The sequence below is a fragment of the Leptopilina heterotoma genome, unplaced genomic scaffold (genome assembly GCF_015476425.1).
Source record: "Leptopilina heterotoma isolate Lh14 unplaced genomic scaffold, ASM1547642v1 Lhet_270, whole genome shotgun sequence".
Taxonomy (NCBI): Eukaryota; Metazoa; Arthropoda; class Insecta; order Hymenoptera; family Figitidae; genus Leptopilina; species Leptopilina heterotoma.
In genome coordinates this window covers 1278738-1291941 of record NW_025110979.1, presented here as the reverse complement: position 1 = coordinate 1291941, position 13204 = coordinate 1278738, and the positions used below count along the sequence as shown (strand labels likewise).

The 13204-nt window shown below is 22.9% G+C and overlaps 3 protein-coding genes across 3 annotated transcripts in view; all 3 read left to right on the top strand.

Annotated features, from left to right (window-relative positions):
* LOC122503852 (acetylcholine receptor subunit alpha-like) overlaps positions 1 to 13204 on the top strand; it is a 252448-nt gene that overhangs the window by 15146 nt on the left and 224098 nt on the right. The gene's annotated exons all lie outside the window — the stretch shown is intronic.
* On the top strand, positions 6231 to 7830 carry LOC122503854. The gene is made up of 2 exons (XM_043614601.1): positions 6231 to 6402; positions 7478 to 7830. Exons 1-2 carry the CDS (start codon positions 6246 to 6248, stop codon positions 7663 to 7665), a joined length of 345 nt encoding a protein of 114 aa, XP_043470536.1. The 5' UTR covers positions 6231 to 6245; the 3' UTR covers positions 7666 to 7830.
* Positions 8358 to 10224, top strand: LOC122503857 (antimicrobial peptide Alo-3-like). The gene is made up of 2 exons (XM_043614604.1): positions 8358 to 8484; positions 9872 to 10224. Exon 2 carries the CDS (start codon positions 9878 to 9880, stop codon positions 10064 to 10066), a length of 189 nt encoding a protein of 62 aa, XP_043470539.1. The 5' UTR covers positions 8358 to 8484; positions 9872 to 9877; the 3' UTR covers positions 10067 to 10224.

Genomic DNA, 13204 nt, shown 5'->3' with positions numbered 1-13204 from the left:
TCGACATAAAACATTTTGTAAGCTCTTTAATCCCTTTAACATTAATTCGGCTTAATGGTTTTTTTTTCTGTCGGTTTTGGATTAGCTTGGAAATAATCACTGGTGTTCGATTGTATTTTTTTTCTCCCAATCGTTTGATTGTATTTCAGCGAGAATTTCTTTTTTTTCAAATATTTTAATAAAATCGACAAAAAGACAGCAGAGACTCGTATTTTTACTCTACAATTTTAAACAATTTTTCTCACTGGAAAAAAAAATGTGGCAGATGATAATTTAAATAAAAGAAAATAAAATGGAAAAACAAATTTAGTAAAGAATTTATTTATTACATTTATTTTTTATTTCTATTAAATTTAAAATAAAGTAAATAAAAGACTACTTTTTAAATTTAAATTTTAATTTTAATTCTAATTTCAATTTACATTTTGTTTATTATTTATAAAAAAATATTTATTAAAAAGTCCATTCGAGAAAGTTAAATTCGATCCGATTAATTGCATTTCATTAAAGAACATTTTAAGTAGGTACTCATTTGCCTTTAAAGAGAGACTAATAAACAAAGTTTAAATAAGCAAAGGGCTTTTTTTTCTCTCTCTCTCTCTTTCTTTCCTTTGAAAATTGTGGATTTTATTCAAAAGCTCAAACCCTTAAGTGTCCCGTCTTGCCCCACATTTCCCCTATATGGTTGTTGAGACAAAGACCCTTGGTACAAGCATAATGCACACAATACACATACAACATAATTCACATAAGCGACTCCTCAAACCTTACAGGACACTTCAAATTTTAACAGTAACAACTTACACACTACACACATACGAAAATGTGATTAAATTTTAATATACAAACTAGAACGCAATAGTTTCCTCAGAGCAATTCCAAAAACACAAATATTAACCAAGAAATGTTATAGTTATATTTAATGTATAATAAATATATAATTTAATTTTTTTAAATACTTAATATTATATTTATTTTTATTCGACGAATTGAAATTTTTAATTGCGAATGAAGAATTCGAGTATTTGAGAATTTTTAATTAAAAGAGAGAGATTTCAAAAAATTCTTCTTTTTTTTTTACTGAACTTGTAAAAATTACTAAAATTGTGTGGAATTTTTACTAATTTGTATTTGTAAATTATTGTCCTAAATCAATAAAATATTCATTATTGCCCTGGGTCAATAAAGTACTCATTATTGCCCTAGGGCAATAATGGTCACTTTTTTGACCTGCTTGGCTATGAACATAGCTTGCATCGACACAGGTAGTGTAGAATGACCATAATACGCTAATATTGTGATGCAACGTTGTGTAAATAAATGTTGATGCAATATTATCACAATATTTATAGCAAAAACTGTTGCACTATTTGGATAAGATAATATAAAATTCCAGATATTTATCTCCTGAAAATTTTTGGAAAATATAACGAATCACTTGAAATAATAAATGAAAAGGAAAATCAAATTTATACAAGGAAAATATTTACCACATTAATAAATGAATGTATAGTTGCAAAATTTTCCTGAATATAAAAACCTCTTTGAATTTTAGTTAGCTGAAAGTTAATATTTTCCTGTTGACGCTACTTTAACAGTAATAATAACAATAGACTAATAATAAGGTTAAAAATAATATTGACAATTACATAAATATAAATTATTTATTTTGTATCAAGGTGAGTGTTTATTTACTCATCTTTACTCTCTAAATTTAAATTAGTAGAAATTTTACTAATTCAATAAGTTTAGTTTTAACTAATGAATCCGTTAATTCTTGTAAAATTACTGATTCCATTCTTTTTAAAAAATAAACCTTTGCTTTTCTATTTTTTACAGAAATGACCTCTTTTTTATTATTTTTTTTTTTATCATTTTTAATGGTAAGGTGAGATTTTTTCAAGTAAATTATGTAAATTTAAAAAATGGGACAACAAAGGATTTTCAATAATTTTCAATAAAATAAACGAAAAGGATTTAAAAAGTTGTCTTCTTTTATTTTCTTGAAAACTCATTGATGTTCTATTTTTAAAATTTACATAATTTATTGGAAAAAATCTCAGCTTTCCAATGAAAATGATAAAAAATTGAAAAAAAGAGGCAGTTTTTGTGGAAATTGAAAAATAAGGCTTATTTTTGAAAAAAGAGGGGTTAACATTTTTTTTTGAAAAAAGAGTTTTTGAATTGAAAAGTACACAAAAAATTTTGCTGAAAACTGCATAGCTGCAATCCGCTTGAATTTAAACAATTAATTTTTATAAAAGTTAATATTTTAGGTTTTTAGGATTTTCTTACTTTTATAAAAAACAACAATTTACCAGCGAGTTTAAAGTCATTCTCATAAAATTAAAATTTTTATTTGATCATTTCACGTGGAATTGCTCAATTGTCGAAAAATTAAAATTTAACATCTAACAGTCACAATCACTGAATTTAGCGTCGATGCTTAGCGTTAAAAAATTTTTTTCAGAATTTTTGGTCATAAAATTGTCACTAACATCATTAATATTGTTTTTATTCACTTATAGTGTGAAAAAATTTTTAACGCACCTTTTTAAATCTTAAATCTTTTTATGAATGATATGTAACAAAATTTTTAGAGCATTTTAAATAAAAAATCTTTCTTCGACTGTGTAAAAAAAAAATATTAAGATCAGTTTTCTAAATCTAAAATCGTTTTCAATCGAAAATTATTTTGTTTTTAGCAGAAAATGTCTTCTTTGAAATCAATTGGACTAACGATAATGCTTTTGGGAAATTTGTTGTCCTGGACATATTTGTTATATCAGTCCAGGATGGCGCACAGGATATTGCATAAGAATTAGAAATTAATACAAAAAAAAAAAAAGAAAAAAAATGTATTTTTTTCCTTTTGTTATCTTATTATTCTAATTAAAAGTTGTGATAAAAAATAAAATTCCGCATCAATCGTAAATATTTCTTCTATTTTCCTTGTTTAATTTTATTTTTGAATTTTATTCTTTAGTTCCATTTTTATACATTTTTCTATATTTAAAATTTTACACTAAAAAAAAAAGTTCTAAATTAGAGCTCATTTCTGTATTAAAATAGAACCAAATTACGATAACAAAAAAAGTAAAAAAAAAAAAAAATAACAAAAATAACAAAAATAACAAAAATAGTACAAAAAAAAAAAAAAAATTTAAAATGTTTATTTTTACAGTGCATCTATTGGTTCAAAGTTGGTTTTAGTAAAGATTCTATAGTGTAAAAATAACTGAAAAAAGTAGAATTTTTTGCTAAATTTGAATTAATTTATAACTTACTTTTACTACTACATTATTTCTTTACATTTCTCCGGTTATGTAGAGAAATATTTTATTTGAATCAAATATAATGTATTTTTGTTAAAGAAATATTAGTAGTTGTCTTAACATCTACTAATCTTTTTATTTTTTTCAAATAACATTTTTATTTGTCAAAAAATAAATTTCTTTGGAGTGTAAATGAAATTTCTACTTGAATCAAATTAAATTTTCTTTGAATCAAATCAAATTCATTTGAAATAATGAAATTTATTCGAATCAAATTAAATATTCATTTGAAATGATGAAACTTATTCGAATCAAATAAAATATTCATTTGAAATGATGAAACTTATTTGAATCAAATTAAATATTCATTTGAAATGAAACTTATTTGAATCAAATTTAATTAATTTGCAAAAATGAAACTTATTTGAATCAAATTTAATTCATTTGCAAATAATAAATTTTATGTTTGAATCAAATTTAATTTATTTGCAAAAAAAGAAATTTTATTTTTGAATCAAATAAAATTTTTTTTGTAACAAAAATAAATATTACATTCTGGCTTTGAGGCAAATATTCCTTTTCTCTGGACTGTACAATTTGAGACGTTCGTCTTTTGAAAATTAAAAAAAATATTCCATTTATACTAAACCAGTTGAAATAATAAACGAGAAGGAAAACTAAATAAGTAGAAAACAAAAACAATTTATTTACGGCTACATTGATAATAAATGAATAAAATTCTAATGTTTCCTGATTATAAAGACGTCTTTGAATTTCATGTCTCTTAATTGATATTTTCCTACTGGCGCTTCTTCAATATGTAAAATTACTACTAATAATAATAATAATTAAAATTTAATAATTATTTTTGTTACAAAAAAATTTTATTTAATTCAAACATAAAATTTCTTTTTTGAAAATAAATTAAATTAAAATTATTAATTAAATAATAATTAAATTTTATTATTATTATTATTATAAATTAAATTAACTAACATCATTTTTTACATTTTTTTTATTATTTTCGTTTTATGTTATATTCAATTAAAATAATTTTAATTTAATATATCAAATAATTAATATTTGATTTAAATTTATTGTTTTCTCAAAAATAGTTACACCGAATAAAAATTTATTTGATTCAAATAACCGATTACTTGACTATTATCAAATTAATATTTACACAAATCAAATAATTTTTATTTGAGTCAATTAAATGGTTCAATTCATATTTGCTTCAAATACTGAAATTATTGGTTCAAAAACAATTTACTTGATTTCAATAAAAATTATTTGATTCAAGTAAATATTTATTTGATAATTGACAAGTAATCGTTTACTTGAATCAAATAAATTTTTTTTTTTGCGACAAAAATTACCTACTAAAAATAGCCGGACATTCAAATTTACAAATTTGAAATTAGTGATTCACTTTTCAAGCAAATATTTTAACTTAGAAAAGAGAATTTTTCTTGGAAATAAATATAAAAAAAAAAACATCTACCATATTTGTACTATAAATTTCCTTCATTTATTACGTAATTTATTATTTTCATTTCATTATTTATTTTATTTAAAAATAAAAATAATTTTCTTTTTTGCATTTTACTCGGTAAATCATTCCGGAAAAAATATACATTCTTCGTGCAAATAAAAAAATACAAATCACTTGAAATAATAAAAATATATTTTGACGCAAGTTTTTTGAAAAGAACGGTAAATAAAAATGTGCGCACAATCTTATTAATATATAAAAGCCCCTTAATTTTCTCTCTCTCTGAAAGAAAGAAAACTTTAGTTATTTTTAAATATATAAATAAGGACTGTAAATACCTGACAAAAGTGTTAATTTCAAATTTCAGTTTTGAAACTAATTTGGCGAAAATTTTTAATACTCAAAAAATTCTTTTGATAAAATAAAAATAATAGTGAAAAAAATATTATTTGAGAGAAAGGTTTCTCTTTTTCTTCCACGCATTACTATTTCCACTGTTCTTTCTTTTAAACTAAAAACAAAATGATTGCTATTCTGAAATTGTTTCCAATTTTCGTACTACTTGTGGTACTAATTATTTCGTATTTTGGTCATTCTACAATGGCACAATGCATACAACAAGGAAATGTATGCAAAACTGAAACAACTATTGGCATCTGTTGTCCTCAACTTTATTGTTTACAACCATCGGGATGGACTTACTCTATTTGCGTTGGCCGTTAATATCACATTCAATTTTCAGATTAAAAAAAACAAAATCGAAAACTGTGATTTATTATTTCGAAATTGGAAATAATTGAATAATTGTCCACCTTGCAATGAAATAGAGTAATTAATTGTAATTATCAATAAAATTATTAAATACTGCAATTGTAATGTATTTATTTATTTTTGAAAATAATAAAAATTTATTAGTAAACACTTTTATTTTATTTGAATCAATAATTTTTTCTAAACAAAATAAATTGTTATTGAATCAATAATTTCAGTATTTGAGGCAATTTAAACAATTTGAATAAAATTTTATTTGAACCAAATAAAATTTATTTAAAACAAATAAAATTTTATTTAAACCAAATAAAATTTATTTAAAACAAATAAAATTTTATTTAAACTAAATAAAATTTATTTGAAACAAATAAACCTTTATTTAAACTAAATAAAATTTATTTAAAACAAATAAAAAGTCTAGTTCGTTCTGAGTCAAATATTATACCTTTTCTCTGAGTTTGTTTTTGAATCAGTTCAAAATTCACTAATGAAAAAAAATAATTTATTCCATAATTATTTTGTCCATTTTTTCCATATATTATTTCTACTAAAAGTAATAATAAAAGTAAAAACAAAAATAGTACAAAACAGAAAAAAAAATGTTTTCATTACTAATTACTATTTATTTTTATTATTCTGTATTTTTATTATCACATATGTATTACAACTTGTTTAATTTGTTCATCATTAACAATAGTGGGGATATGAGAAATGCGCACTTCGGTTTCGATAGATATAGTGGTGGTAGTATAGTTCTATTTAAATTGCCACATTTCCCAGTAACTTCATTCATATCTATCTTACACTTTCAAGTTCAAGCACTCTATTTGTCGATAATTCTCGAAAGTTATTATTTACACGGTAAGCATTTTTTTTTTTATTTGCCCCCTTATAAAAAAAGAGAAAAAATACAGTAGAGTTTAATTAAAAGCACACATGAAATATTATATATTTCCTGAAATTAAATTCCACTGATTACAAAATAATTTTAATATTAAAAAAAAGGAAACGAATTTTAAAATGCAGATTAATAGTCATCAATATTTAAAGTATTAATTAATTTTCTTTTAAATTACTAAATTTTTTAATAAAATTTAATGAACTTAATTGATTAACAAATTTAATTAACATCTGTTGTTTAGTTTTTGTTTAGATAAAATTTGGATGAGGTGAATTCTTATGATTCTGATACTTTTGGTAGCAATTTGGTAATTCTTTTTCTACCAATTTGATTCTTTTTGGTATCAATGCAACATTTTTGATACTATTGGGAGCAATTAAATTTGATGCCTTTTGATACCAGTTTGAACCTTTTTTTCAATCAAATTTTTTACATTTCGTGGTAATTTGATTCTTTTTGGTACCAATTTAATACTTTTTCTTATCAATTCGACACTTTTAATATTATTGGTAACAATTTTATACTTTCGGTAGGAATTTGATTCTTTTTGGTACCAATTTGATGCTTTTTGGTTAGATACTTTTTGACTCAATTTTATGCTTTGAAAGCAATTTGATTATTTTTGGACCAATTTTTTTTCCTTGCTTTTAGTACCAATTTCCAAATTTTTTCTATTAATTTTATACTTTTTATAACAATTCCATAGGTTTTGAACCAATTTAATACTTTCTTGTACAAATTTGATACTTTTTGGTACCATTTTGATTGTTTTCTTATCAATTCGATACTTTTAGTATCAATTTCTAAATTTTTGGTACCAATTTTATACTTTTGTTAGCAATGCAATTTTTGTTTCAATTTGGTACTTTTTGGTACCAATTTGATACATTTTGTTTACAATTTGATTCTAATTGGTATCAATTCGAACTAATTTAACACTTTTCAATTAAGTAAATTTCTCAAAACATTTCGGTGTCAAAGTAAAATTCTATCCCCTAACTGACTGTTTATTACTTTCCACTTTAAAATTTTCAGAAAAAAATGTCTGCTTTGAAGTCAATCCTATTTTTAATGTTTCTGGCAATAATTTCTTTTGCGATTGTTCCCTCTGCCATGGGTTGTATCGGCCGTGGATCACAATGCAGAGAAACCGGACAAGGGGGACTGTGTTGCCGTGGAACATATTGTCATCGAGAACCAGGACGGGTTTGGGGAAACTGTAGGCGTTAACTAGATTTTAAGAGAATTAAAATCCTAATTAACTAATCTTTAACCATTAATGCCTTAAAAAAAAGTAAAATAAAATATGTCATATTTTCAAAATGTACGATAACTAATAAGTTCATTTTTATTTCTAAATTAAAAATAAAATTACCATTACGGATGAATTACATGTTTAATTATTAATTTTGCAGTGTATTTAATGAATCACTAATTATTAAATTAAACCTTTTTATATAATAAATTAGTAGAAATTTCTATTTATTTGTAAAATTTACTAATTTATAAATAAAAAGTCAGTCATTAATTTAAATTATAGAAAATATTATTTTTTACTAATTTAAATTTAGGGAGAAGCATAAAAAATGTCAAAAATTAATAAAAATAATAAAAAAGTGTTAATAAAAATTTAAAAGAATATAAGAAGGAAATTATAAAATTAAAAATAGTAAACGAATAATATTTCTGGACAATCAATAAATTCATTTATTACTTTTATTAGAAATAGAAGATCAATATATATATATTATCTTGATGAAAATTGAAAACCTGTTCTGTACACGCTCAAGTTTTAAAATTTTATAATCTTGATAAACTGACCATATTAAAATTGCAAAATATTTTCTTTTGCTTATTTTATTTGTTTTATATTGCAAATGGTGGGGATTTGATAATTGCGCATTTTTACTTCGGTAAATAAGGTGGGGGCAGTGATTCTATTTAAATCTCCTCATTTCGCCTTAATTTCAATCATATCTGTCTTACAGTTTCAAGTTCACACTCTATTTATTGATAATTCTCGAAAGCTTATTAATTACACGGTAAGCATTTTTTTTATTTGTCCCCTTTTATAAAAAAAAGAAAAAAATACAGTAGAGTTTAATGAAAAGCACACATAAAATATACTATTTCCTGAAATTGAATTCCACTGATTACAAAAACCAAAAAACTGAAAAAACACATTATTGTGAATGCAGGAAATAATTAAAAAAAATGTACGATTCGTTTTTTATTTTAATTTTTGAAATTGCATTTGAATATTAAAAAAAAAGGAAACGAATTTTCAAATGCAGATTAATAGTCATTAATATTAAAGCATTAGTTAATTTTTTTTTGAAATTACTAAATTTTTTAATGAAATTTAACGAACTGAATTGATTAAGAAAGAAAATTATTGTTTAAAATCTGTTGTTTGGTTTTTGATTAGATAAAATTTGAATGGTGCGATTCTGATACTTTTGGTAGCAGTTTGGTATTCTTTTTTTAGCAGTTTGATTCTTTTTGGTGTAAATTCAATATTTTTGATAGTATTGGTAGCAATTTAATATTTGTACCAATTTGATACAATTTTGGGTATTTTTCTTTTACTTAATATATTTGTTATCAATTAGAAACTTTTTAAACTATTAGTATAATAATTTTACACTTTCTGTATCAATTTGATTCTTTTTGTTACGAATTTTGTTGTCTTTGGAACCAAGTTCATACTTTTTATAGTATCAATTTTGTAAGTTTGGTATCATTTCGATACTTTTTGGTACCAATTTAAATTTTTCAGAATCAATTTTAAAATACCTTTTGTATAGAAATTTGATTCTTTTTGTCCCAATTTGCTGCCTTTGGTACCAATTTGAACCTTTTTCATTTAAATTTTTACCTTTGGTACCAATTTAAACCTTTTTAATCAAATTTCTACTTTTGGTAGTAATATGATTCTTTTTTATACCAATTTGATTCTCGCTTTATTAATTCGATACTTTAAGTACCAGTTTTCAATTTTTTTGTACTAATTTTTTACTTTGGATCACAATTCAATAGGTTTTGAACCAATTTAATACTTTCTTGTACAAATTTGATACTTTTTGGTACCATTTTGATTGTTTTCTTATCAATTCGATACTTTTAGTATCGATTTCTAGATTTTGGGTACCAATTTTATACTTTTGGTAGCAATTCAATTTTTGTTCCAATTTGGTACTTTTTGGTACCAATTTGATACTAATTGGTACCAAATCGATACCAAATTGATACATTTTGGTACCAAATTGATAAATTTTGGTATCAATTCAATACTTTTTGGTATCAAATTTGACACAGTTCAGAATTAATTAAACACTTTTCAATTAAGCAAATTCCTTAAAGCAATTCGTCTTCAAAGTCAAATTGTGTCCCCTGACGGTTTATTAATTTTAACTTAAAAATTTTCAGAAAAAAATGGCTGCTTTGAAGTCAATCCTATTTTTAATGTTACTGTCAATAATTTCATTTATGATTGTTCCCTCTGCCATGGGTTGTATCGAACGTGGAGGAAGATGCAAAGAAAACGGACAAGGGGGACTGTGTTGCCGTGGAACACATTGTCATCGAGAACCAGGACGGGTTTGGGGATCCTGCAGGCGTTAATTAGATTTTAAGAGAAGTAAAATCCTAATTAATTAATCTTTAACGAATAATGCCTCAAAAAAAAGTTCAATAAAATATGTCATATTTTTACAATGTACGATAACTAATAAATTCTTTTTTATTTCTAAATTGAAAATAAAATTACCATTATGAAAGAATGACATGTTTAATTATTAATTATTCTATTCTATTGTTAATGAAATCATTCTGAATCAGGTAAAACAGCAGTAATTAATATTCCTCATAAATAGTTATTTATTGATTTATTTAAAAATAAAAAAAATTTAATAGTATATGTAAAAAATTCTACTACTTTGAATTAGTGATTACTTTTTTGTTTTTTAGCTAGGAAAAGAATAAAAGTACTCTAATTAAAAAACCTTTAAAAAATAATAGTCAAAAAGTGGCATAAAAAATGTTAAGAACTAATAAAATTAATAAAAAAGTGTTAATAAGAATTTAATTTAATTTTAATTATAAAATTAAAAATAGTAAAAGACAAAAAAAGCTGTATGAGGAAAGTTGTAAAAAATGAGTAGTCACAAATAGAGAAAAAATAAAAAACGTATTAAATAATAATAAACAGAGAAGATAATAATAAATAACAGATTGGTAGAATAAATTCAAAATTGGTAATTTTGAATATTAACAGATTAGTGGTTTATAAAGAAATGTCGCATTCTCCTTAAATACTTTTATACTGAGACAAAGAGATTGTTACGATAAAAGTGTAATTGTTTTTTATACTCACATATATTACTTGTTTCATTTATTTTACATTGTTAATGGTGGGGATATGATAATCGCTCATTTTTTCTTCGGTAATAGATAAAGTGGTGGTAGTGGTTCTATTTAAATTTCCTCATTTCCCCCTAACTTCAATCATATCTGTCTTTCAGTTTCAAGTTTACACTCCATTTGTTGGTAATTCTCGAAACTTATTATTTACACGGTAAGCAGATTATTATTTCTTCCCTTTCTTCAAAAAACAAAGGAAAAAGAAAATACGTCATTACTAATAATCTGTCGCATAATTTTTATTGAGTTTATTATACAAAAGAAAATTCGTATCAATTTGAATTTTTTTTTTTGTACCAAATTTACTCTTTTGGTACCAAAATTGATACTTTTTGTACCATCTCCATACTTTTTGATACTAATTCTATACCTTTGATACTATTGTTCGTATTCGAACCTTTTGTATTCTTTTGATACCTTTGGTACCAATTTGATCCTTCTTTGAAATAATTTTATACCTTTGGTAGTAATTTGATTTTTTTGGGACCAATTTGATACATTTTGTACTAATTTGATACTTTTTTGGGTGAAAATTATACCTTTGGCAGAAATTTGATTCTTTTTGGTACCAATTTGATACTTTTTGGTATAAGGTCTACCTTTAATACTACTGGTAGCAATTCGATATTTTTTGTACTTTTTGATACCTTTGGCACCAATTTAAAAATTTATGAATCAATTTTATCCCTTTGGTAGTAATTTCATTCTTTTTGTGTCAATTTGATGCCATTAGTACCAATTTGAACATTTTTCGAATCAATTTTACAACTTTGGTAGTAATTTGATACTTTTTGGTACCAATTGTCATAATTTTTGTACTTTTTGGTATCAATTTAAAACATTTTAGAGTCAATTTGCCACATTCAAATTAGTTAAATTAACCAATCGATTTTAAAATCAAATTCTTCTACCTCCTGAGTTTATTAATTTCCACTGTAAAATTTACAGGAAAAAATGGCTGCTTTGAAAAGAATCCTATTTATGTTTTTGGCAATAATTTCTCTAGTGATTATTCCCTCCGCAATATGTTGTATTAGACTTGGAGAAAGATGCAAAGAAGGCATGTCAGAGGGAATCTGTTGTCGTGGAACATATTGTCATCGAGATGTAGGATGGATTTATGGAGACTGTAGACCAAGAAGGCGTTAATTCTATTTTAAGAATAAAACCTCTAATTAATAAATATTTAGTACTTAACAATCCCAATATTTAATTAGTAACTTGACAAAAAAAAAAAACAAAAAACAAAAAATTGAATATTTTTTTACAGTGTACGATAATTTCATTTATATTTTTATGTTGAAAATAAAATTACCATTCTTGAAGAATTACTTGTTTAATTATTAATTATTCTCGTTAATTAAATCACTCTGAGGCAATAAAGTAGAAGGAAAAATTTATAATATTTTTTATAATCATGAGGAAAATTGAGTAATTAATTCAGTATCGAAGCGACATATATAAGTAAATAATGAGAAGGAGTAGGAGGGATATATTAGTTACATGATTCATGTACCTATATATATAGTTCATTTACATCTTACAATTGAAGTTATAATTATTTTCCCTCGCAAAGGAAATTAACTTTATCGCTTCGCAAATAATTGTGGTAACTAGAAATTATTTTTTGGTTTTTAAACAAAGTTTTTACGTAATTAAAGTAAAATATTAACCAAATAACTAAATTAGTATCTAATTAATTGACTAAATTAATTACTAAATACTAATTACTAATTTACTAATTGACTAAATTATTACGTAATTAACTAAAATATTGGCTAATTAACTGAATTATTATCTACTTAACTAAAGTATTAACTAATTAGCCAAAATATTAACTAGATAACAAAAATAATAAATCAATTATTATCTATTTAAGTTAATTAACTAATTTACTAAATTATTAACCAATTAACCAAATTATTGACTCAAACCTAAATATTTACTAATTAACAAAAATATTAACAGAATCTACTTAACTTAATTAACTAATTAACAGAAGTATTGACTAATTAACTAGGATTTTAAATCATTAACTACATTATTATCTAATAAATTAAAATATTTACTAAAATTTTAACTGTAAATAACAACAATAATAAATTAATCACAATCTATTTAAGTTAATTAACTAATTTAACTAAATTTATTTAACTTAATTAACTAATTAACTAAATTATTAAATAACTAGCAAATGTTTCGATGCAAATTACATAATTTTTTATTTTCAAATATAAATTTTTAAATAATTTTATAATCAAAATTTTAAAAATTCACTTATTGTAAAAAATTAATTATTATTGTTTATATTTTCAAAAATTTTAATATAATTCTTAGCAA

Bases quoted from the DNA above. Each gene is read 5' to 3' on its own strand.
- LOC122503854 (XM_043614601.1), top strand. From the start codon at position 6,246: ATGAGAAATGCGCACTTCGGTTTCGATAGATATAGTGGTGGTAGTATA. The intron at 6,403-7,477 runs GTAAGCATTTTT...TAAAATTTTCAG, and splicing joins CGAAAGTTATTATTTACACG to AAAAAAATGTCTGCTTTGAA.
- LOC122503857 (XM_043614604.1), top strand. From the start codon at position 9,878: ATGGCTGCTTTGAAGTCAATCCTATTTTTAATGTTACTGTCAATAATT.